At 35.7% G+C, this 27,825-nt stretch overlaps 1 protein-coding gene across 1 annotated transcript; it reads left to right on the top strand.

Moving 5' to 3' along the window:
- Nucleotides 1-25,571, top strand: LOC148941317 (uncharacterized). The gene is made up of 2 exons (XM_089104368.1): nt 1-136; nt 25,221-25,571. The coding sequence occupies exons 1-2, from the start codon at nt 48-50 to the stop codon at nt 25,462-25,464; spliced, it is 333 nt and encodes a 110-aa protein (XP_088960494.1). The 5' UTR covers nt 1-47; the 3' UTR covers nt 25,465-25,571.
- The last annotated feature ends 2,254 nt before the right edge of the window (nt 25,572-27,825 follow it).

Below are 27,825 nucleotides of genomic sequence, written 5' to 3'. Positions count from 1 at the left end.
TTAGATTTAGGACTTATAAGGAACTATTTGTGTGGAGTTAACTTTTCATGTATAGCCTACAAACGGCTATAGTGTTACGTTCCCTGCTTGATGTAGCACGCCTTGATCATAGTAAGCTCCGCGATTGGTTTAAAAGGTTAGTGAAATTAATAATTATTGTGGTTTTTCTTTTACAATTTGCAAGTCAACCGTAACATTTTTCCATCTGAATTTTATCCTTTTGTTCAGGTTTAGATAAAATTAGCTATTCTGCATTTTAATCCATTAAGATTGAGTTGTTTCTTGGCTGTTGCTTTTTGCGTCAAGAGTATATTTTCCCGCGACCAACCAATCAGAAAAACTTTCCTTCTGTTTTTTTTTTTATCTACTCGTTTTGAAAAAACTTTTCTCTGGTAGGGTGCATATTTTTTGCGAAAATAAGTTGCTTTCTTACGCATCCTTTTATCATAGTCATTTGAAAATTAAGCTAAAATTACAATATTATTTTACAATCCTAAAAAGAAGCGCGGATTTAGTTTTGGAATTTTCGTTGACAAAAGGGAGGTTTCCTTCCTACTCTGAGGAATTTGGTTCTCTTATCGTAGCAATTGGCCATTTCCTTCGCCGAAGGGCTTGCAGTTTGTTTAGGTTTTGACCTATATGGTGTTTTCTTAGGTTTTCCTAGATTTTGCCTATCTCTACGGCCTTATTTTAATAGGTTAGGATTTATGTCGCGTTGGAAGTTTTCCTTCTTCAACGGGTTTATTTTAATAGGTTAAAGCTTATATTGCTTTCCTCTAGATAAAATTTACGCGCCAAAACTTGTGTCTTAAATACTATATTTATCAACTTATTCTTATGCCTTGGGTATTGATTTTTTTGTCGATTCTTTAATGACTCTCCTCTTCGTTTATCTAGGCTTTGAAACAGAATAATATTTGTTATTATTATGTTCAAGGATATCGACCTATTTGCATTTATGATCGTTTTCTTTTTATCGCCATAGCGATTTATGACTGTCTATATCAAGGGTCGTTTTTATGCTATATGCTATCTTATGTATCTATGGACTGCCTATTTTGCACGGGACACATACAATTGATTACTAAGTGGCGAGCGATAATTATTGGTTTTTTGCTTCCTATTTATTAATTTTACAATTTTATTTTTTGCTATTTTGCATTAGCCGTTACTGCACTTGTTTTAAGGTCTTAGGATCTTTCGCCCTCGTATTTATTCGGTTAATGTTTACGATGACCGGAAGGTAATTTCTGAGATTTCCTGAGATAAATGCGTTTGGAAATTTGGGGCTTGGTCAAGCTTATAGGTTGCAAGTAGGGTTATTTTTGTATTATATTTTATTCCTAGGTTATACGTTTTAGCTATATCTTCGTTGTTTTTTGAAAGAAAAGTACTGTTTCTAGTGGGATTGGACGAATAGGTTACTTATTAATGAGAGTACTTTTAACTTGCATACAGGTCAAAAAAAAATTATTGCTAACGTTGCAAATAAAAATATAAGTATTCTAATTTGATGAAAAAATGCGTAAATAAACCGACTAATTCACTGTTCAGTTTTCTTGTATACACGTAATGTAGTTTCTTTGGACTAATATTTTACATGGGGCCAATTTAACTACGTACATAGTTTATAACATTGAAAAAGAAAAGGTGTGATTTTTTGAAAAGCAAAAATATTATCTGTCCATTTAACTTATGAGGCATGTTTAAGGTAACTTGTAGGGGCTTTTTCGTTTAGCTGAATTTTTTTTAAAGCATGCTTTTGGTTGCTATTGGCACCAAAGCCTTTTTTTCTGTCTTTCAAGTTTTACTGTGAGAAGTGGTTATGAGTTATTTAAGTAATTAACACTACGTGTCTTTTAGTTGGCTATCGTGATAACACTAATAATGATAACAAGATATTGTCAAAATAAGGTTTTACTTTTGACCAAATGTCTAAACGGATTATCAAGATTTCCAATGCCGTAATAATAAAAATAATAAATATGTCTTATGATGAAGGTAAAAGAAAAACCGTTAGGATATTCTACAATTCAATGTTTGATTATGTGGATCGCGTGCAGTTTTTCGAATTTCGATAAGACATCAGATAAAATTAACTGCAAAATCGACCCTGTGTTAGTAGTTAAAAAATAGTTTTTTTTTCTCTACCCTGTGTCGAGAAATCGACACAGGATCGACCCTGGATCGACCCTGTGTTAGTAGTTAACCCTGGATCGACCCTGTGTTAGTAGTTATTTTTTTTCGAATTGCCACTAATAGAGCAATGACGCTCCAGTATTTTTAAAGTAGTAAGTACGTTGATAAAATCTTTATATTGAGTATACCCTTTGGTACTTAAGATTAATCATTCAAAGGTAGCTCAAATGAGCTCAAAAGGGATATCTTCTTCAAAGGTGACTCATGAAGATGATTTTTATAGCCAAAATACATCAAAGTTTAGTATTTTAGCATTTCTTGCTCTAGTGGAAAGAATTTTACTTTCTTTTTGAATTAGGGTTCACTTTTTTGAATTAGTAGGTAGATGTGGGGTTTATTGGGTGCAGGTTAAACTAAGACTGCTGCTTCAATTATACCTTAGCTTCTATGGCTGAATCCAAAACACAGTATTTTATTCTACTCATCTTCAAATGCGGGTATAGACGAGATTATTTAAAGAACCAGGAAGGAAATGAAAAGCCTTAAAAGGATTTAACATTATTTGCTATGGCGTTAGCAATAACGTAAGCCTTCTAGTTCAACGTGCAACATTATTGCCAACACCATGCAAAATATGAGTCCTCTAGTTTAACGTGGATCGCGCACGAGGTTATTTGCTTATTCCTGTTTACTCCTTGTTTGCACAATTTATTATACTACACTTATAAAAAAAATATTTCATTTTTTTTTGTTAGGTATTTATGCAAGAAAAGAATTTTACCTTTTTTTATAATTTAAATGGTAGCCATGACCAACATTTTCTTAGTTTTCTATATCGGACGTTATCGGTTGCACCTTGGGCGTTCCTTGTGGTGGGGAAGTCTTTGAGGAGCATTGGCCAGTTATATCATGTACTTTGGTAGTGGTGTATTGGGTCCTGGCGGTTATACTATCATAGACTGGAGAGTCTTGTTGAGAAGATTCCATTTGGGGGTTTATAAGAGGATACTGAGCTTGATTTGGAATTGTGAAATACAAGGGTTGCGGTGGCCCTTCGTTGTAATTGTTAGCAAGAATATTTTCCAATTGGGGGTTGAGGGGGAAATCGACCTCAATTGTAAATAAAGTTTCCACCATTCTCTCTAAGTTTGCGCAAAATGTTCTTTGTTTTTGCAATTCTCTGTTGATTTCGGCTTTGTTTTCTTTACGTTGTTTTTCTAAGCTTTCCTGTCTGAGTTTGATTATTTCTTTTTGTGTTTTTAAACGGTCGTATTCATGCTGTAGATTTAGGAGTTTGACTTGTTCTGGTAAGGGTACTTTTTGCACTACTGCTGTGGCAGTTACAACGGTATTGGTCCTGTAGTCTTTCACTTTTTTACCGACTTCCTGCATTTTATTGTATAGGCACTGTAACTTTTGAAGCTTATCAAAGTAATCGTATCTGTTGACAAGTGTGGCGTCACTTACTGATTCCATTTCATTCTGTATTTTTGAAGCCTGTTCCTTGCATTCCATAAATTCAGTCTCGATTAGGTTATTTATTTGTTTTGCCAAGAGGATTTCATTTATTTCCTTGTTTATTTTTTCATTGGAGGCCTTAACTTTACTAAGGGATTGGATGGTGACTTCTATCATGTTTTCGATTTTCAATCTCTCTATTATCAATTGTGCTGCAGAATTCAGGAGTTGTGATCGCCTCTGAAGTAGTTGGTCCATACTCGCTACGGGATGGCACCAGGTTTTTTGGGGGGAGGGGTTTAACATTCTTGTTCTGCTTCTACCTTCAGGGTTTTCCATCAAACCGGAATTCAGCTTATATAAGTTTGGTAAAGAACTCTCAGAAAACTCCTCTAGACTGACTCCAAATAGCTAAGTCAGTAGAATGCTAATATTGAATTCTAGGAAATTATGTTCCTTCCAGTGCTATTTGGGGGAGATTATGTTCCATGGGCACCTTTCCAAGGCAGATTACCAGACTGGTTATTTGGCAGTGTATAATGTGGTCAAAACAGGTTTTTTCTGTTATTAATAAGAATTTCATAAGAATATACGTCGTGAGTTCACGTGCACAATTTTTTTCTTAAAAAACTGGTATGATATAAAGTAGTCAAACATGTTTTGGGAGCTTGCACGAAATTAAGTAACTCATCCAGTGATTTTCGAGTCAACATTCGTTTTTTTACGTCCTTGAAATTCCGTATAAAATGTTCATGCACTACAATTCAATTTCCATTATGATTTAGCATATCGTATAGTACATTGAATATTATTAACTTTGAAACAATGGATATTTCTATTTTCAACGTGAGTATAGTTTACTGAATTTCTTAATGTTTTTCCAGATAAGAAGCATTTTACCAGTAAATTGAAATTTCAAGGGGGCCTAGCCCCCCTCCTCCCTCCAACAACACAAACCTTAAAATATTATGAGTATACTCGCTAAAAAACGCATTTTACGTTTTTTTCCATTATGTAAATGAAATCTCTCCTCCACTGCTTTGTTTACAAGTTTTAATTCACTAGAAATAGTTCTTTTCGTTCAAAAATGTCCTTTTCCCACCAATGCATTTAAAATGTGATGTCTTTTTCCGGCCTAAATAAAACCATCTGTATTTATAATCCTGTTACCAAGAGGGGATGATTTCAAAACAACATTGGCATGCATCTAATCAGGATTAAGAAAACAAAAAGGATGGAAATGTGCGATTCAAGACTCGTTGACAAAAGAGTTTTTTTGTTGGCCAAATTAGACGAGATAACCCATTTTCAATTGTATTTGATGAAAGCTAATGGATTTCACAGATGATTAAGAGGCTTTTATAAAAATATATGCCAGGGAAGGGGGGGGGGGGGCAATGTATAAATTCTAAAACGGTTTCTCTTTACTTGGTACCCATTAAAAAATGAAATTTTTTTGTGTTAAATAAATAATTCTTGTATCTTTTAAAAGAGCTTTACGGGGTTTGAGAGAGAGACTCTGTTCCTTGATTCCGTGTGGTTAGAGGGGAAGTCTTTGTGCAGACTAATTTTTACTTCTGTAAAAAAGGGAATCGTTTTTTCCATGCTAAACTTTGTCTTCTTTTTAAGGAAGAGGATTCCTACACTTACTCTCCCCCGGAAAAGAGAGCTAAGACTAACTGCGTTAGTCCAATACAACAAGTGGAGATAGACGGTCCATTCGGGGCCACTCATATCTATTCAAGACCAGCGCTACCTGTTCGAGACCCACCAGTGTCAACCCCCATGCAGCAAGGTAGAAAGCTGAAAAGAGAATGGATGGTTGCTCACATGAAGGGAATCCCCACTGGCTCATATGTACAAGCCAGTGAAATTACCACCACATCTATGCAAGAAACGGATGGCACTCAACAGCAGTCTGAATTTGGAAATGTGAGTATTTTCACCTCTAGCTTCTACCTATTTCTATCCAACTTTTTTTTGTTTTTTTTGAAGTATTTTCTTTTCGTCATTTTTCAACATCATAAAAGTGTATGTCAGAGATATTAAAATGTTAATCCCCCGCCCCCAACCGTTGTTTTAAATTTCTCTGCTCCCCTCAGAGATAGCTGAATATAATGCTTTTTTTTGTTTTTTGATTGGCAAAGAAAGCACTCTTTTGCGTCTTTCTGAACTATCTGTGGGAGGGGGGTGGAGGCAAGTATTTAGTTTAAATAATTCTAGGAGGAATTGAGTTTTTAGGATGGGTTGAAAAAAAATGAACTTGTTTTTTTTTTAACTTTATAAAATAATGGTTATTTCACATAGAAAATAAAACAATTTTTCTATTGGTTAATGAATTAGCCTTTTCACCATTTTTCAAAGTCTTAGAAGTGCATGTCAGAGATGTTTAAAGGTAAATCCCCCGCCCCCAACAAGTGTTTTTAATTTATTTGCTCCCCTCAGTGATCGCTGAATATAATGCATTTTTTTATTGTCATAGAAAGCACTCTTTTGCGTCTTTCTGAACTTTCTGTGGGAGGGGGATGGAGGCAAGTATTTAGTTTAAATAATTCTAGGAGGAATTGAGGATGGGGTGAAAAAATGAACATGTTTTTTTTTAACTTTATAAAATAATCGTTATTTCACATAGAAAATAAAACATTTTTTCTATAGGTTAATGAATTAGCCTTTTCGCCATTTTTTCAACACTGTAAAAGTGTGTGTGTGCGTGTATGTGTTTGTCCGTGTGTGTGCGTGTACACGTGTGTGCGCATACGTGTGTGTGTGTTTGTGTGGTTCATGCGCCGTTTATTTTTCTGTATACCCAATAATTCATGGATATAGTATAATGAATAGTGCAAATTCAATAACGACTTGATTATTTTCACTATTTTGTTGTGTGGTTGTGTGTGTGTGTGTGTGTGTGTGTGAGTATTACTTATGCCCCATCTACGCAATAACTAAGGGAGATAGTATAATGAATATTGCAAATTCAATTACGGCATAATGATTATTGTGTGTGTGTGTGTGTGTGTGTGTCGTGTGTGTGTGTGTGTGTGTGTATGTGTGTGTGTGGTGCATGCGCCGCTTCTACACGATAATTCATTGAGATAGTATAATGAATAGTGCAAATTCAATAACGACGTAATGATTGAATGGCGTATATTTATTTCCATATCATTATTTCTAATGTTTGATCTGGGTGCTGTAATTTTTTCAGTATACATATCAACTTAATTATATGTTGATGCTCATTTTTAATATCTTTAAATTATTTCGTTTAACTTAATCCGTCAAAATTTATGAGAAAATTAAGAATTATTGAGGTAGAAATTCTGACTTGCGTAATTTGTTTCCACAACACGTTTCTATCTGGTTTCGGAGACGTAATTACTTATAGGCTAATGGAATATATATAGGGGTTAGAAACGTAATTTCAACCTGTAAGAATATTTCAACCAAGAAGAATATTTCATTCGAAATTATTGAAAGTTCCATCAACTATGTATGTGGGGATAACATAAACTCCACACGCTCATTTTGCATGGGTCGGAAGTTATGCAAATGAAGTTATGTTAATCATGATGAAATATACCAAAACATAATGAGAATATAATACTTTAGTAACAAAATGATAGAAACTACAAAAAGAATTATGAAAAGCAGGCATCATAATGATATATACCAAAATATGATGAGAATATATGATTTTTTAATTTTATGAAACAATGCTTATTTCAAATAAAATATAAGACCTTTTTTAGATAGATTAATGATTTAGTACCCCCATTGGGTGATAAGTAATCAGCAGTTACTGAAAAAAATCTATCACCACCAATGGAATTCGGAGATGAACATTCATTATTTCTAGAGAATATGGAATGGCATAGAGGTTTTCTTAATGATGTTTTTGGGGACATGGCTAGCCTAGACGATTTAACTTGTGATATTGACATGATTAGGGATCCAGAATGGGCAGATAAATTTATGCGTGAGTATTTAGGGGATGTTACAAGTGCATCCGAACCGGGTCCTCATAAAAAAGTCCCATCACAGGACAGTAGAGGGGTACAAATATAACTATCTCAGCACACCTCGGAATACATACTCGCAGATAAAGGGGACTTCCAACCCCCTCCAGCTCATGTAGTTACACGTACTGGGGATGGTGTTATTGGAGGCTCTATCACCCCCCGCCATGTTGCTTGATGACACTGAAACAACAATGAACTTTTTTGAATTTACTTGGTCCGGAAATATGTTCGGCAAGGCTGGTTTAGTTAACGAATTGAATACTGTACCAATAGGTGCGAGACAAGAAACTAGTATCATATCCCCAGAATTACGGGAATTTTATTTGTTAGAGTCTGCTCTAGGTCACTTACAAACACATAGGGTAGATTTTAATCCTCCCGAAGAAAACGTGATTGACGGTGGGATCATTTTAACTGACTCAGTGAATGTTTTACATAGCCTCATCGACCGAATTTGAGCACACCGTGAGATTCAAATTCAGACTTGGGGGGTCAAGGGGGGATTAAAGCATCAGTAAATCAAAAAGTTTATTTACAAAAAGGGGACATCTGGGGACATTTTTTATTTTCATTTTTCAACTGGCAATCAAACTTTTTACCCTGGTCAAAATGAATTTGAGGGTAACTTTTTTAACTGGGTAAATAAATTAATTTCGACTTTGGGCACATTTAACGAGAGGGAAAGTGGGTCCACAATTTTATACATTGAATACATGGATCTGAATCTCAGTAGATTTAAAAAAAACTTTATTTTAAGGGGAGCGCGAGGTAGAAGAATAAAATGCCACCCAGATTTGTTGGCTACCAAAGGAGTTCCTTACCTTAGACCTTCCCTTAGTTCCTCCTGTACATCCAGAGGCACACAGGGCGTCCCTTAACAGCCTCCAATCATCCCGCAAATGAGCTGTGGCGTAAATGTCCTCCCACTCTGTGATCAAGGATGCGTAAAGGGCTCTCCTGTCCCGCTGATATGTCCTGTGAAGCCTGTTTTTGGGCCTTCCTCGCCGACGCTTGTCGTCTGGTTACCACTAGAGAAGCATATTCGGTAGTCTCGATCTTGGCATACGGATAACATGGCCAAGATAGCGCCATCTTCGTTGCCTGACTACATCAGCGACATCAGGCGGGTTTGTGTAGTGGCGAATTTCTATGTTTGTTATCCTATCCTTCCAGTTAATGTTTAGGATACGTCGAAGACAGTTGTTTTCATATGCAGTGAGTCGTTTTTCCAGCTAAGCAGTGATTTTTTAAAATTAAATAGTGTATGTCAAAATAGAAAAGACGTTTCTTATGAAAAAGCGAAGTTTTAGCTGAAGTGAGTACTTCGCTGATCTCCAGACTGGTCGAAGTCGTTGAAATGCCGAGCTTGCCAGGACTATTCGTGTTCGCAGTTCTTTTTCGGAGTCGCCACTAGACGAGACGGTGCTGCCGTCTATATCGGAAGATATCGGAAGTCAGTGACTTGCTCTATGCTTTCAGTCCCTAGCTGCATATTCATCGGTGAGTTAGTGGTTGACATCGCTTTGGTTTTGGGGGCGTTGATATGTAACCCAAACTGCTCCGCTCTTTCGGCTAACTTGCATAAAAAGTCCTGAAGTTTGCTTTTGTCTTTCTCCATCAATCCAACATCGTCTGCAAAGTCGAGATCTTGGACTAGTCTGCCTGCAATTTTGATCCCGTATCCATCAATTTGCCTGAATATGTAGTCCACTATGAGAATAAAGAGGAATGGAGACAGTACGCATCCTTGTTTGACACCTGTCATCACTTTGAAATATCTTGTATTTCCTTCGGGGGTTCTCACGCAGCATTCTGTGTTTTCATACATTGCTATGACAAGGCGAACCAGCTTTTCAGGAATACCGTAGAAGATCAGGATCCTCCATAGTATTGGGCGGTCTATTGAGTCGAACGCTTTTTCAAAATCGACGAACAATAGATATAGACGTTGCCTCCATTCATTTGATTCTTCAAGCATGGTGCGCAGTGTGAATATCAGATCGGCGCAAGATCTTTTGGTCGGAAACCATGTTGCTCCTCGCGTAAATGCGGGTCTAAGGCAGAAAAGAGGTCAGAGTTTCTATTTTGACACGGGGCTGCAATGCTTTACATATACATTTTTAGCAGCAGCCCATAAAACATTAAAAAAAGATTCAACAATAAAAAATCTCGACAGCCTTGCTCGTAACGGTGGAGAAAATTTCCCTAAAGTAAATTTTGACTGTTTAGAGGGGAAGTATCCTGTGTCCTTGAAAGAAATAACCTTATTTGAAAAAGCAAATGAAAATCTTGGGTTGGTTATTCTCCAGTATGACACGGAATTTGTAAAGGGGGGAAAGGAACCAAATAAAAAAGGGGTTTTGTATTCAGTTAGGACACCGTTGGTAGATAACTTTAAAAATTGGGTTTGGGTTATTTACGAGCCCCCCAAAGATGTAAATTCCTATGATAATTTTTCCCCGTTACGGCAAAAAGTCAACTCTTATCCCAAGGCACGAATAAACGGAAATTTCTCTCTTGTCCATTGTGCCATCCCCCATTTAAAACCAAGCAAATATTCAAGGATCGCATGAGACGTTGCAAAATTGTTGGCAATCGAAGAATTGAAATGCCGGCAGAAGGCAAAGATACTTTAAAATTTAAAAATTTCCGAAATTCCCAGCTACAAGTTGATAAAGCGTTTTTGGACTGTGAATCAAGACTGGTTGAGGTATCAGACCCATCAAGACCAAATATAGTCAAGGAACACAAACTAGTTGCGTGTTCTTATGTACATGCTCGTCACGATTCCAATAATAAAATGCATTTTGAAGAGTTTTTTTTTGGCTATGGGGGAGGAGGGTAGTATGGAAAAGTTATTGATATATGTAATAAAAATAGAAAACGGCGCAATTTCACGATTGCGTCACACCAACTACCCAATGACATTATCAGATAAGGAGCAACTGGCACTAGAAAAGGGGACAGTTTGTTTGGTTTGTAGGAGTGCTCTTGCCCCAAAAGATGCTGTTCAGGATCATAGTCACCTTATTGACCCCAATTCAACGGGGAAAAGTTTGTTACAGGGGTGGGCTGACAATTCTTGCATCTTAAAAATTAAACAACAACCCTTTTGTCCGATTTCCGTAATCAATTCTAACTCAGGTCTAAAAATTTTGAAAACTGCAACGGCGTATAATGAAAGAAATGAAACAGGAGATAATACATGGGTGATAGATAGCTTTACCTGCAAAATCATTCCTAAATCGTCGGAAGAGTTGCTTGTTTTGGAATTCATGTTAAAATGTGCTGAGGCCAACGTTGAGTACATGAACAAAATTCACATTTAAGAGTCTTACAGTTTTTTCCCCAAATCATCGATCAAATTAATTCATGTGTAGAAAAACGATGACGGCTGCATCACTTTCCTCCTTCTGAAGTAACAATTTTCAAATGATATATTTGATTTGTTGACGGTCAACGGAATATATCCTTATGCTTATAATTGTTCCATGTCGAGATTCACCAAGGAAACTATTCTCTCGATTGAATCGTTTTACGACAGTCTACACAATCGTAGGTGCACCCCCGATGAATAAAGTTTTGCTAAAAAAGTGTGGGCAGAGGGAGGGGGTAAAAATGGCTTTGACTACTGTAAGCTGTATTTGTCGAGTGATGTGTTAACTCTGTTAGACATTATGTGTAAAAATACGGACAAAATCTATGGGGAATTTAATCTTGATTTGGGCTATAATTTTCATCTCCTCATTTGGTGATGGCCCTCATCCTAAGAATTAGCGGGGACAAAATCGGGTTAATTACAGATTTTTATCAGCATATGTTCATTGAAAGGTCAATGAGGGATGGATACGTTTTTCATGGGTATAGTATGTTGAAAACTGATCCAACTGGAGAGAAGACAGGGACAAAATTGGTTGTAGTTTTTATTGACTTAAATTCTATCTATCCCTCGGTCATGTCACATTTTGTGCTACCTTGCGATGACTATAAATGGTTCAATGACCCTCAAGCTCCCCATTTCCCAAACATTGACAGTGTTGAGGAGAATGGGCCGGTTGGATTGTTTTTTGAAATTTATGGGGGGATACCAGCTGAGCTTCATGATTCAGTAAAGGATTTTGTTTTCTCTTGTACCAGTGAAACTGTGACTAGGGGATCTTTGAGTCCTTGCAACAGGCGTTTGGTCTAGGATGGCGGATTGCATTATTCATCTCCACAACAAAAACTTGTTGCTTACCTGCAGCCAAAAAAAAATATTGTTTCGCATTTCATTAACTAAGAATGCGAGTGCAAAAACGGTTCCAACGCAAAACACGCTCATCGTTTAATCTAATTTAGCCAAAAACCCTCGCTGAAAACGACTGTTGACAACTTTGCTAACTAATGTTTAGAAATGCAGATAAAATCCGAAAAGGAAATTTATTAGTTCATTTTGAATTCGGCTTTCGGCAAAATGTGTGAGAGTGTTCACAAAAGAAATCGTTGTGACGTCGTAACCGATTCCAAACAATGTGCTTGACTTATTGCCGACCCAAACTACTCTTTTTTTGCGCTCCTAGGTCCGGAAAATGTATATATGAACAAGAAAAAAAGAAGTACTGTCCCGAATAAAAATATTGGAGGAAAATGCATTATCTTGAAGATCTGTAGGTAACTTCTACTGGAATTCAACTAGAGTGTGTCTAGGATACAATGACCAAAAGAGATACAAGTATAAGTCTGCGACGGGGACAAAGATTCTTTATTGTTAAAAGTAAAAACCCCAAATCTAATTTACGATTTGGCGCACGGTGAAATTATCAGGTCACGGATGGACTACACCAATTGGAGTGGGCTTTACCCAGAGCTAGTGAAACGTCGGGCGCAAAATCAGCTTTTATTTTTTAAATCAGAAACGGGAAGCGACATGATTTCCAGTGGTATGTTTGTAAGTCCGAAGGTGTACTTTATACAGACACACGACGAGGAAATCAAGAAACGTTGCAAAAGAGTACCCACGCACTATGTGGTTAAGAATTTCAACATAGACATCTATAGGAATTGTATTGTTCAAAATACAATTCCACGAGCCAAATTGCTGGCAATTCGTTCCCTCAACTGCAGGAACATTACTGTAAATGGAGAAAAAATTTCCATGAGTAACAATTCAGACAAAGTCTATGTGTGTCAAGACTATGTGACTACTCTCCTCCTTTGGTCTCTATTTAACTTCAGACAGGGCCGAATGTGTTATCCATAGGGAAAGTGTCGGTTTGAGTAAAGTCCAATAAATTTTTCCCAAAACCTTTGGGGGGGGGGGGGCCTCGCGGCATTTGGGGGGGGGGGGCAGGCCGCCAGCGGGAGGCGCACCACCACTACCAAAGATATTTTTTTGACTTAGAGCAGATTTTTTTGTGCTTTTGTACATGTTTTATTGAAAAGAAAAAAAATGATATTATTTTAAATGCTTTTTCTAGTGTATTTTCTTATAAATAAATTAAAAAAGTGTATTTTTTATTTGTTTTCTGTAAATTGCTGTTTTTAATAAAATAAATATAATTCTTTACTGATTTTTTGTTCATGAACAGAGTAGTAGTAGTAGTAGGGAAATTGTTTAGTCATTAGACAACTATGGTCTACAGTTAGTTGTCCAGGTGAACTGTTGAAGAGAACATCTATCAATTTAATACACAATTCAGATCGTTTCTATTTGGACACTCAATGTTGGGTAAAACAACACTCTTTACTAAAATAAATAAAAATTGTGATAAAATGTTTATGATGAATACGAAAAAAATCTACTATTGTTACAGTATTTCGCAAGATTCATATGATAAAATAAAAGCAATTGCCACGACGGGATTGGTGCAGATACAATTCATGCAAGGACTTGGACGTTTTCAACACTATTGAAGCAAATTCTTAGCTGATTATTGACGATTTGGCTGAATCTATTGAACAATGGTCCCAGGAAATGCTGCAATTATTTACAATTCGCTCTCATCATGAACAGATTTACATTACTCTGGTTCTACACAATCTCTTTCATCAGAGCAAATATATGCGAACACTTGCATTGAACTGTAGCCATTGTATCATCTACAGAGTTGTTCGTGATTCTAGATAGCTAATAACTCTCACTAAGCAAATATATGCAGCCGCCTCGAAAATCCTACTCTCACAATAAAATTAGACAACTAATAAACCCCATCGTTATTTCAAATTGAATATGAATCAAAATACACTCGAGGATCTGTGCGTAGTCACAGATATTTTCGACAATGAAATTACAGTATATCTCTCTGTGAACACTAAAAAGACATATTGTTTGCTTCATGAGACTGAAGACACAACATAAAAATAGACATCTGCTTTCAGTTCTAAGCGCTTCAAAACCATCGCTCAGGAAAACCATACTCAAACCTGTTATTGACAATGATTTCATTAATCTAATATCTGAACTTTGTTTATATTTGACCGAGGGTAATGTTCAACTGACAGAAGTAGTTAAGCAACAGGCAAAGCAACATCGGTCCATTTTACATACTGTTGCATCTAAACAGAAAGGAAATGATTTGAAGAAGAAACGTCTTCGTAATGCAGGTGGTAGCTTTTTCATGCTTTTACTACCGATAATTGCAGGACTTGTAAACAGTTTTCTCTAAATGGCAAAACCGTATAAATTGACTCCAATAGAACTCGCTCTCTCACCCTTGGAACACTTTGAGAACAATCTGAGTAAATTCATTGACAATGAGAATATTGAGGATGATAGAAAACTTCTTTTACTTCAAGATGCACTTCGCCGAGTGGACAAACATAAGTCCTATCGGTTGAAGGCCACTGCTGGTATTGATCACAAAAAATAATCATCTCCTCAAGAGTCTGCTGCTGCTGCTGGTGCTGCTGGAAAAAAATTAAAGAAGGAGGAATTGTATTCATTTGTATTGAAAATTGTAAATATAATACCCATCTCTTATTTTGAAAAAAGTAAACGACTCCTAACCTATCTCTTGGAAAGTGGTCAAGATCATATTCAAGTTGAGAGCAATGGGAAAGGGATTATAATTCAGGGCAAGAGCTATAATCTACTTGATTCTCCCCAAAAGCCTTATTAGCAATAGACACATTATAAAAAAAAATAAATGAACATGCACCATCAACAACAACAACAACAACACCATTAAATTATGAAGAGGAAGAAGAAGAAGAAGAAGATATTATATCCATCTTGGAAAAGACCAGCACAACTAGTGGAAAAAACTTCACAATGGTGGCAAGGTCAAAGCAGAGAAGTATCAATTCACCACCACCACCAACCACAACTGGTATAGACAAGCGTTGCGGGCTTCACGAAACGTTTCTCCCTTAAAAATGGTTAAGGCTCTGAAACACGCTCAGGAAAATATTGGCGAAGCAAGGAGTTTAAGTTCACTCACCACACTTTCCACAGTCACAGGCGTTTACACTAAAATCGTACTAGACTATGTGCAAAATGAATCAAGTTACATTCTGCCTCGAAGACATATACTTCGTGTCATTCCTTCTTATCAAATTTAAACATTTTTGCCCTTGCTTACACTGTAAGGAGATCTCCTGGCTGTAAGTAATGTTCTACAAAGTCAAAAAAAGCCGTAAAAGTACATACTAATTGCTATTACTAGCTAGAGTCGTTATGCCTATGCAGTTCCATTGCGATCGAAGAGAGGCGTTGAAGTTGCTCAGGCCATTGAAAGTATTCTCGAACAGGATTCATATAAAAAAATTCAAACGGATCGCTGTAGTGAATTTTTTAACCCCCATGTTGCAAAAGTACTAGTGAAATATAGTACACTGCTCTATCATAGTCATAGTCCTATAAAGGCTGCATTGGCCGAACGATTCATAAGAACTATTTGACTTTTAATTTCAAGATATTGTACATTGAAAAATACACTGGCTTATATTCATGATTTAGATAAAATCATGTTGATTTATAATCATCGACCTAATCGATCATTGTCCAACTCAGCCCAAACGGAAGTTCATCATCATTCTCATCATGATAAAATTGACATCTTTCTTTAAACAATATTCCAATGAAATGATTGTCAAGAAGAAAATTAAATTCAATGTTGGTGATACTGTTCGAATTAATAGAACAACTAATGTTTTTGAAAAGGGTATTTACTTGTGGTCCACCGAACTTTTTAAAGTGGCAAAAATCCTAGACACTAAACCCATAAATTATCGTTTGCGCGATACCAAAGATGAAGAAATTCTCGGTGGCTCTTATGACTATGAACTACAAAAAGTTAAAAATAATAGTGAAATCTATCAAATTGAAAAGATATTAAAGACCAGTACTCACAGAGGTAGGAAACAGTTACTTGTTCGGTGGCTAGGATACAACTCTGATTTTGATTCTTGGATCGGTGTTGAAGATATTGACAATGCCCAATGATTTCTATGTAACATTTATGTCCAACGTTTCCGATCCTCTCTACAACGACTTGAATACAAGTGATTTTTGGACAAAACTCTCCCCCGCCATCAAATTTGACGGTGCGTATGAAGTGGCTCTTGTCGACTGTATTCTCGAAAATACTAATGACTTCCTGAGAAAGGATCGTGTGTCTGATATAAAGGTTGTACCATTCGATCGGACATTCTGTCGACTATGAATGGATTGAAACACTTAAATATAGCAAATATACACATGCAATATTGAAATATATTGAATACGATAATATGACTAATTTGTGTAGTACAATCAATAGAAAAATCTCATATCGTAGGATTGGTAAATTCCATTTTAATTATTCATTGGAACACGATAGGATTTAAATTACCTCACCGGTTGACACTGAAATAATTATTCTCACTGATAATCTGAGAGACGTTCTTGGCTTTAAACAGAATATGGTCAATGGGAAAAATGTTGTAACCATTTACAGGATGAATCAAGTTTTTTTTATTGATTAATCACCTTGTTTCACTTCCGCCTATTGAATATTTCTCAATGAATCGTTTTTGGAAATGTCGAGAATTGTCATTTAAGCTTTTCTCCTCCTAAGTGTTCTTTAAAAAAAAACAACTCATGAAATTGTACGTCACTATAATATCAAGTCTCTTCTATATGTTCCAATAAACGCTTACTATATGGAACCCTGTCGGTTAACACTAGGAAGTGATTTGGGTGATCCTCTACCAATAACAATAGGCTCAGCAGTGATTACATGTCGTTTTCAACACGTTGTCGGTGACAGCACAATCGTCTAACATGAACAATGGAAGAATTCCATCTTTCTGCCCCTATATCGAGTGCTATGTTTGTGCTTTAAGTCCACATCAAATACGCAATGGATTGGACTACTACAAGGGTTATAATACACTTTCTGGCTTTGGTCTTGGTAGCTTGTTTGCTAGGCTATTTCGTTCTGCGCTACACCTTGCTAGCAAATATATTGTGCCTGCTGCATCAAATTTTGCTGCCTCCACACAACAGGACTGGGGGTCGGGCAAGAATTTCAAGGAGAATGTTAAGGAAAATACTAGATCTTCAGCAAAAGCCGTTGGTGAACAATTAATATATCGGCAAAATGGGGAGGGATTGGAAAGGATGCGTGCGTGTCATTCACTCATCAGTTTCCACCCAGGTGAGAAGTAAATAACGACAGCAAGGACTGTGAAAAATAAAACCAGGAAGACCAACAAGCATAACAAGAAGAAGAAAAAGATTGTTAGATCAAAGAAGGATTTCTTCTCTTAAGATGACTTATCTCCCCCCCCAAGGAATCATATCCATCAATTAGTTCCTCATTGAATCTATTCAATGCTGAAAATGTTGATGTCAGTGTCAAGTATGGCTACTATGAACAATTCCATCCCCAACAACTCCTCTCGGAAAATATACATTTTAAAATATTTTCAAATGAAGACGATTTCACTGATTTTATATCAACATTTATTGATCCAAATGTTGTTGTGAAGAGTAAGTCATATTACGTAACTCTAACTGCTGCCAACAGTTTCTCCTATGATAACTGTATTCTACACAATCTATTCAAACAAATTAATGTATTTATTAATGGAACATTGGTGAGCACTAGCAATAATTTATCAAACTATGCAAGCTATATACAATTTATGATGATGACGCCAAAGGCGTACAAAGAGTTGAGAGGACAATCATTGGGCTATGAATATCGATCAGGTGTTGATACTGACGGTGAATTGACTACTGCAGTGACCCAGGAGTATCATCTGGCTGGAAAATTAAATCATGAGATATTCAATATATCCCAATGGTTACCCCTTAATGTTAAGATTGACATAATGTTACAAATGGCCCCATTAAATTTTATTTTGAGAAAAAAACTTCCAGTAGCACCCAATGTAAAAGTCATTATCACATTGAAAATTCTCCACGTCCAAAAATAACAAGTTATGAGCTCTGTTGCATTGGCAGTGGATAAGCTAAGAGCCAATGGCAACGACATTAAACCTCTTGTCCCCCATACAATCACCAATCAACGTCACATTGCCACCAGCTCTCTTAGCTATAGCGATTCATCATTTATCAATGGAGAAATTCCATCAAAATTTGCTTTGGCCTTTGTGAAGAGTGGTAGTGATGTTGGATCCTAGACTGAATCCCCCTATGATTTTAGTTTTTTTAGCCTATCTAGCCTTGTGTGCAAAGTGAATGGTATTCCACTGTACACTCTATCATTTGACAAAAAATCATATAGAACTCTGTACGAGTTGACCATGCAATCCATAGATCATGACTCTCAACTATTTTAAAAATGGAATAACCGATTCAATGTTTTCAAAAAATCATGGGGTAATTGTTTTGGACTTGTCGGGGCCTCAGGATATGAGCATAGTACGAACAGGGAATGTACGTTAAGAGTGTACATTTGGCGATGCTTTGAATGAGAGTATCACACTATTATCACTGAATCAATTTAAAACCTTTTGGGAAATCGTAATTGACGGAAGTGCTCTGTTAGACCTAGCGCCATGAAAACATATCAAACTATCAATGCATTAAGTATTAATCCATACGTGTGCAAACTCAAGTACTACTTCCCACCTTCGGTCTTCATTGAAAAAATTCCAAGTTTTAAAAATATCTTAATGATTATTAATAGCAGTACGTTAAATTTGAGGATCGGTCATTGGCTAAGCATTTTTCAAACATCTAAGAATATTAAAATTTTTTGTGTTCTTGATCTATTATATACATTTTATACTCAACACATCAGGAACTTTATTGAAAGCAGGGGTAAACCCATTATTCAAAATCAACGAAGGCTACCTAATTTAATGACCAAGACACGTGGATTTTATGCACTACTGTTTTTGATATTCGGATGTCGTGGTTATACTTACAAACAGTTTCTCGACATCTACGTTGACTTACCTCGATTGAAGGACATTCTAGTGGAAAATATACTTACAAGCATATTTAATATTGATTTTAGCGCCCTACGAATAAAATGTTCTAAAACTGTATGTGAAATTGTTTATTAATAAATGATAAAAATTTATATACATGATAAAACGACTTTTCTACTCTTTAGATTTCATCTTCTACTAGGTATTTGTCGACAATAACTAATGCAGGTACATTATCTGAATTCACAGTATACTGATCCTGATGTAGTGCAATATCAGGGTTACATTTTCTACGGTAGAGTGTAACTTCACTCTTGTCATATCTCTTTGTATAGTCAATGATAATATTCTCATTCATTCTATAGAATTCACATGTTTCAATTTGTCTATTTGAAGCAATTTCACAAACAGTGTCCTCAAGCAGCGAATCACATTCCGTCACAGCCAAATAAAAATCAGTGGGCTTATAATCATAACACCCATTGTCTTCACAACGATGACGTAGAAACCATATTCTTTTGTTGTCCCAACAGTTGAATCGTTGACCCGACTCCTCCTCCCAGAACAATCTAAAACCACGACGATACCAATCTCTTAGCAATAAACTAAAATCATGCTTATGATTCTTTCCAATCATACCGGGATATGTATTCTCCCATTGATTACATTTATCATAGTGGCAATTGAAGCATAGATGAATTCTAGGATGAGGGTCACACACCTCTTCAAAACAGGAATTAAAATCATTAATTTGTACAGCATATCCTTTATGCAATTTAAACGGGCCGCATAATCTACACTTTTCATCATACTCATCAATCATGGTGCAATTCTCACATGATGACCAGCTGCCCAGTGTGTACATACATAGCGGACATGTATGGAACATTTTTTCATGTGTGGACACTCTCACTACCATAATGAAACCGAGCTAACAACAAAAAAAATTGTCAGAGATAGTGAGAGAGGAGTAAATCATCCTCGAGCACCATCTTTCTCATGAAAAAAGTCCTACATTTCTAAACTAGTGTTTAAAAGCATATCCACAATATCATCTTGCCGTGACGTGATCAATATATCAATAAATTGTGTAAATACATTTGGCCACGGCATAAAAGATTCATGAAATAGTTTAATGATGGAGAATTACTTTTTATTATATTAACAAGCAATCCCCGAAAAAACATCGTCCTTTGAATAGACAACTCTAGAAAATCGTCATGTAGAATCAAACGTTTGTTCATACAAACTAGATTCCTCTTGAGTTGCTCTTTCTCAAATTTATCAATTTTTTTTAGTCCTAACACTCTCACAACCAACTACTGACTAACCAGAATTTCTTGTACTCTAGAAAATATACGCTAGTCTACTATAGAAAGAAAAATACCTTTGATTTAGAAACAAATTTATTGAACATAATTACAATAATAATATTCACTGATGCATTTTGTTCTCATCAATATATTTCGATAGGACATCTAATGCTGCCCGAAGTTTATTTATATGCACAATATTCACTTTTCCAGCAAAACATAGTTGCTCCTCCTGCTTAAATTTGCCTAATGATATCACGTATCTAGCATACATATCGTCCCATTCAAGGCATAGTCTACAGCCTCCAGTTATTTCCACAGCAACATTGGGTACTCGTATATCATTGCTGCTGCTGCTGGCTCCATCATTAATCTCCAATAATGTAAATGCACCACTCATTTTTCTCTACTAATATCCTCTCAAATAAGCTATTCTCTCTGAATTCAATTCTCTTATTAATATGAATTGTAAAGAAAATCAGTTATTTTATTCAAATCCCAACCACAATTCAGATTATCGTATATTGAGTCACCTTCGCTCTCTGATTGGCTCCTAAAAAACAGATGTTGACTTAAAAACCTGTCTGATTTAATTATATAATTATGAACATAATCTTAAAACATGTTTGACCACTTTATCCATTGTCAAAAAACCATTCTGGTAATCTGACTTGGAAAGGTGCCATGGAACGTAATCTCCCCAAATTGCACCGGAAGGAACATAAACTCCTAGAAATCAATATTAGCATTCTACTTAAGTCCTAACTAACTATACTCTCTGATTTCACCAGCGGTTGGATTCAGGCGCTGCTAACAATTATATTACGTTGGACCTATTGGTCAAATAGCATGTCCTATATTCTTATTGGACGAGGAATAAACCAATTGACTATTTTGACTTCCACGTAATTTATAGTCCTAAGATTGACATTTCAGAATTTTTACTGTCGAACAAAGTTTTTGTCTTACATTGTTTATATCCTATTTTGCATAATTTATAGATTTGAGATTGACATTTGTGACTTTTTCATGTCGAACAGAAGTCTGGTTTACCATTCTTTATTCTACTTTGTATCTTTTTTTATTGGTGAAACACTGTTTCGCCATTGGCTACTTTGTTTGCACCTGTGAATGTTGTTCAATACTTAGAGGTATCATTCTTTTGAACCTGCGATATTGACGCCGGAAATTTTATTCAAACCAAAAATTGAAGATTAACTATAAGAGATATGGCTGTAAAGCTGACATCTCAGAATTCTTTCTGTCAACAAAAGTTTTGTATTAGAATTGGTCGTGTTTTATTTTACATGGCTATTGGATGCCTCTTAATTGAGTAGATTGCACGACGCGAATTCCGTGTCCTTTAACTTAGCGTTCTATTAGAAAATATTGTCTCAATTAATAACTCGACGGAGGGGTTTCTACTTCTTGGATTTGGATACCGTTACAATATCGATGAATAAGGATCTTCATCTTAAGACCTTCATGTCTATGCAACCTATCCTTCCTGTATAGGTAAACAAGTTCTACACTACCTATTTTTTTTTATTTCCTATTCCTAGGATATGAGCTTCTGAAACTCGTCACAAGTCCAGCTAAAAACGTCTGAATTCGGAAGTCAAAATATCAATATTATAGCTTTTCTTTAAGTTGTAACATTCCAAGTTGCAATTTTTGCGTTACTTAAATCATTGAAATTATTTATGCCTCAGAAAAGCAATGATCCCATACCAGTGCACGAAAGGGACTAACTCAACTTTCCAAGAAGTGCTTAGCGCTTAAGCTGACCTAGAATCAGACAGTAAGAACGGTCTGGAACCCCCAAAGCGAATATATACATCTGGATGTATATATATATATATATATATATATATATATATATATATATATATATATATATATATATAAATATATATATATATATATATATATATATATATATATATATATATATATATATATATATATATATATATATATATATATATATATATATATATATATATATATATATATATATATATATATATATATATATATATATATATATATATATATATATAATTATATATATACTATCTTTATAAGTGAATAATAATTGTGTATATGTGTATATATGTATGCATGTTATCAAAAACGACTCCATATTTTTTGGAAAAACTGGTATCTTGGGATGTTCTTGCATAAGAAAACGATCTAGATAGGTCAGAAGTCCGAAATACTATAAATGATGATTCTTTGGAACCGACACCTGAACTATCAAACATGATAAGATGTGAAAATTGACAACCTGGACCATCAGTTGCAACAACACCAATACAGGTAGCTAAAGCAAAAGGCATTGCTAAATTGTCTGAAGTAATCAAAATCCAAAAACGAGTCAAAAATGAAAATGAAGAACAAAGATACAGGCGGTTAGAAGATATGCAAAAACGACAATTAGAGCGTGTCAAATATGAACCGAAGATCAAAGACATATGCGGTTAGAAGACATGCGACACCGAGGATGTGAGCGAGTCAAAAATGAAAATGATGAACAAAGACACACGCGATTAGAAGAAAAGTGGTGGTGTCAAAAACGAAAATGAAGAGTAAAGACACACGCGGTTACAAGACATGCCGAGAAGACACCGAGAAGACACTGACCATGTGAGCGAGTCAAAAATCAAAATGAAGGTCAAATACACACGCGGTTAGAAGAACAACGGTGGCATTTCAAAAATGAAAATGAAAAGCAAAGACGCGCGTGGTTAGGTGATATGCGACACCGAGCATGTGAGCAAGTCAAAAATGAAAATTAAAAGCAAAGACACACGCGGTTAGAAAACATGTGACACCAAACACTCGAGCGAGTCAATGAAAATCAACCTTGATAGTGAGAATCAGAACGTTTCAAAATTGACAATGATGGCGATGATGATTGGATTTCGGATTTTGAAATGCATAAGCTCATCAATTCCTACCATACTACTACTACTACTACTAACAACTCACCGCAGCATCAAGCCGCCTGAGGCCAACACAGCTACGCACGCTCCTCCTCCACCCCAATCTATTCAAAGCCTCCCTTTTTACACCCGCCCACGGAGTTCCCATTTCCTTTAAATCTTTCTTTATGACGTCCTCCCACCCCAGACGGGGATGATAGCGATGATTATTAGGTTTTGGATTTTGACATGGATAAGGTCAGGTAAAACGAACCAGACAAAATGAAGATAACAGTGATTATTATTAGGTTTTGGATTTTGACATGGATAAGGTCAGTTAAAACGAACCAAACAAATTGGAAATTATAGCGATGATTATTAGCTTTTGATTTTGACATGGATAAGGCCATCAATGCCTTTCACACCTTTGAATATCAAAAATCTGGAGTATATAATTCGTTATAAGAAAAAAGAAGTTTTTGTCCGAGCATCTGGACAATAGAAAGAAAATATTTCCGGCGATATTTCATTCATAATACCAAAAGAGAAGCTAAGGCAAAAGGAGTAAGTTTTGTTCCACCACCTGAACAACTAAAAGAAACAAAGGTTCGGCGATATGTCTTTCATAATGACAAAAGACAAGCCGATGCAAAAGAAGAAGTTTGTGTCCCACCACCTGAACAATTAAAAGACACAAAGGTTCGGCGATATGTCTTCCATAATTACAAAAGACAAACTGAGGCAAAAGTTAAAGGTCAAATAAAAAAAAGTAATATTGCAAAGGCACTACTGTACTTCTAATTTAACGTCCATTTGGATATCATGACATCAATAAAAGGCTCAAATTGTCTGTGTTTAGAAGTCAAGCGACAGTTAGAATCCATATATAGAAGCCTGTCGCGTGCCGGGATCAGGCGGCAAAGCTCCCGTTACTATATATAATATATATATATATATATATATATATATATATATATATATATATATATATATATATATATATATATATATATATATATATATATATATATATATATATATATATATATATATATATATATATATATATATATATATATATATATATATATATATATATATATATATATATATATATATATACATAATATAAAAGATAATTTTTAAATATAGATTACCTATAATTAGATTTTTATAAATATAAAGTAAAAAAGGTATATGTAACAAAAAGTTATATATAAATTATGTAACAAAAGTTAAAACAAAAAGGAATTGTTTTAAGGCAATAAAATTTTATTGAAAGAGTATTTCGGCTCTATGAGTCGTCATCAGCAAAGCAAATAGATGAATATTACAATAAACCAACTATAAAATACATGGAAATTAAAACTAAACTGTTTGGTCTATGCGGCAAATCTTATGTAATACCATATATATTCCTGAAGTGTTGCAGTCTTCATGCAGCACATACACGTATGCAGCACATTTTATGGCGAAAATATCTTTTGTAGGATAATAAATGATTTGACTAAATCTAACTTTTACATTAAGATAGATACTCTGTGTATGCGTTACGACTGTTGCTGGCTAATACATAGTAGTCAAATGGTATTTGTCCATTTTGTGAAAATTTATGTCAAAATTAAGGAAAAGTTGGTACTCTCCCATTATATGGGCCTCTAGGGTTAACCGCTGCAGAGTAGGCAATGATAAAACCTGTTTTTGACGTCTTAACCGCTTTAGAGTAGGCAATTATACCTTGGTTTTCATATCGTATACGATATTAAACTGTGTTTTTTTGGGTTTGGGGGGGGGGGTAGTTACCTAGGTTAAGTTACGTATTTAATATATACTATGCTTTACCCCCCCCCCCTAATGTGCAAATATATAGCCCAAATTTGTTCTTAACTATTATATATGCATCTTATTTTATTTCATTTTATTAGTATTAACCAAACTTGACTTTTTAGAAAGGCCCATATAATGGGAAAGTACCGAAAAGTTGAATAATGAATCATTTCTAGGAGCACCTCCGAGGAAAAGAACCCAGATTCTGATATTGAGTCATCAATGAAAGATTCATTTGAGGAGGGAATACCTAAAGGTGGCGCAGAAGACAATGGTAGAGGCGGATTTCTTGGTTTAACTGTTGTTACAACCCTTAGATCGACATTGACAAGCACAGTGTTCTTTGCCACGACCACAGTACAGTCAACAATTACAGTTGCTTGTGTCCCACCTGCTAGCTTTGGTTTACATCAGTGCTAATAATGACAGAGCTGTGAATTGTATGAATAAAATAACAAGAAAAAACTGACTTGTCTTTTTCAATTTTATTTATTAATCAAATTAAATACTTACGAAATGAAGGTTTATTGAGAGTTATTAGAAGAGAAATTGGGGCATTTACTGGAGTCAGGTGAGCGGGATGGTCCGATTCGTATCCAGATTTTTTTTTTTTTTTACAGGGTTTATTTTTTCGGTGAGGTGGGTTTTTAAAAATGTATTTTTGTGCATTTGTAACATTTGGGGGGGGGGGTCAAACTCACTAGCCCCTCGCTTGAATATGACATTGGAGATGATTATCTATCTTGACAATAAACATTTTCCAACATTTTATCTCATGATGAAAAACTACTCTTCCCTTGAATTTAAATTGCAAATGATATTTAAAAACAACATCACTTGTAAAACACCTGTCGCTTAAGAGTTGCTCTAAAGCCCGTTTTTAAAAATCTCGGCAACTATGGGCTGAGATCCAGTCTCTGGTGCAAGCATGACAGAGCCCTAGTTTATAAGGTTTGGATACTGAATTGATAGCACTGAGCTGACAAGCAAGTGCTCCTTTAAAGTGTTGGATGCTACTGACCTTCAATAATATGCTTTCTAATTCGATTTGAGGGACTTCAGTTATCGATAAACGATATGCGACGCCTTCAAGTTTAGACACGATACGAAAGGAGTAGATTCCCTCCAATCAGGGTCGTAGCACCAACATTTTTATTGGGGGAGCAAGGGAGGTCCATATCCAGATTGTCAAGGGACATGGGCTATATAATGATTTTTCTCCAAATTACTGGGGGGTTATCTTCCCTTTAAGTGCATCCCAGCCAATTCATTATATTGTTAAGAACTATTCCACATGCTTTACTTAGTCATTTCACATATTCTCCTATTCTTCGCTTATTTTTAGATAATTATAAAAGAGAAAACAATAAGTACTTTCCAATTAATTGACCAGGCTAAGGCATTTATTAAATGAAAAAAAAAACTTTTTCAGATGAAAGTAAAGAACAGCATAAAAACTTAAAACAAACAGATTATATTGTGCACGATAGGAGGCTGCCCCCTCCTTAGCCCCCTACTCTTGGCAGTAAAGTTTGACTTTTGTCCGGCATAATTAAGAACGACTGCACCAAAACAAGTGGCGTTTACATCAAACATAATACTTTAGCCGAAGAATTTAGGGTTGAGGAAGGGGGTGCCCCCCATATATATATGCAGTAATGGAGACCCGTAAAGCGGGTAATTGATATCTAAATTGATCGAAGAGCGGTGTTTTTCATTGAATTTACAATATTTAAACTGTTTTTTTTGGGGGGGGAGGGGTTGGGGGGGGGAGGTACCTAATTTCGGTTAGGTTACGTATTTAATATACGCTGTGCTTTACCCCTCACCCCCGCCCCTAATGTGCAAATATATAGCCCAAATTTGTTTTTAAACTATTATATATTTATCCTATTTTATTTATTTTGATTAGCATTAACCAAACTTGACTTATTTCGTGTGTTCCATTAAGCGCAACAGTACCGAATAATTTCTCTTGCTCCATACTTTCATTTAAAAAAAATGTTTTTCTATTTTCTGAACATTTTTCAGACCATGCCCAGGCCTATTCAGTGCATGAAGGGGACTACCACCCGTTTAAACCCCTCACTGATTGATTGGTAGCGCAAAAACTTGCCTGAGTATTAACACAAATCTCTGGCACTCAGCTTTTTTTATGTGGTAACTGGTAAAGGCTGGATATCTTAGGATTGGAATAGAGTTTAAGGCAAAAACTTCCTAGATAAATATTTGTTGCTATAAAACTAAACCAAAAGGCACTGCTGGTTTTCAAAAGGGTCCATCAGCAACACCTCAGTAAGGCCGAGGGCGTTAAGTTGAAACTCTCAAGGCTAGTAGGCCTACTATTATCAATTCTACTACTACTGATGTTAAATTTTTTTAACTAAATAAAAAGAGCTTTGCAACTCCGACTACTTGCGACCTTTACTCTAACTACTTTTGACTGCAATTATGACTACTTGGAACTGTAACCAACTGCAACTCCGACTACTTGCGACCTAGACTCCAACTACTTGGGACTGCAATTATTACTACTTGGAACTGCGTTTGTGTCTGCATTCAATTTTGACTGCACTAACCACTTGCGTCTGCACCTACTTACGACTTTGACTAAAGTTACTTACTTCTGTGCCTGAGATTAACACAACTGTAACTGCAACTTAACACAGTGACTGTGACTACTTGCGACTACTAATATGACTGTTTGGAACTGAGACTGCGACTATTTGTAGCTGCAACTGTGACTACTTGTGGCTGCTACTACTGACAGTACTACTGCTA

The sequence above is a fragment of the Artemia sp. Qi Xiang Cuo genome, chromosome 18 (genome assembly GCF_049724085.1).
Source record: "Artemia sp. Qi Xiang Cuo chromosome 18, ASM4972408v1, whole genome shotgun sequence".
Classification (NCBI taxonomy): domain Eukaryota; kingdom Metazoa; phylum Arthropoda; class Branchiopoda; order Anostraca; family Artemiidae; genus Artemia; species Artemia sp. Qi Xiang Cuo.
Note: the sequence above shows the minus strand (reverse complement) of the source record. Positions and strands in the feature narration are given on the sequence as shown.

Excerpts from the sequence above, each read along its gene's own strand:
- LOC148941317 (XM_089104368.1), top strand. The coding sequence starts at position 48 with ATGTATAGCCTACAAACGGCTATAGTGTTACGTTCCCTGCTTGATGTA. Across the intron at positions 137-25,220 it reads CTCCGCGATTGGTTTAAAAG|GAGCACCTCCGAGGAAAAGA; the intron begins GTTAGTGAAATT and ends AATCATTTCTAG.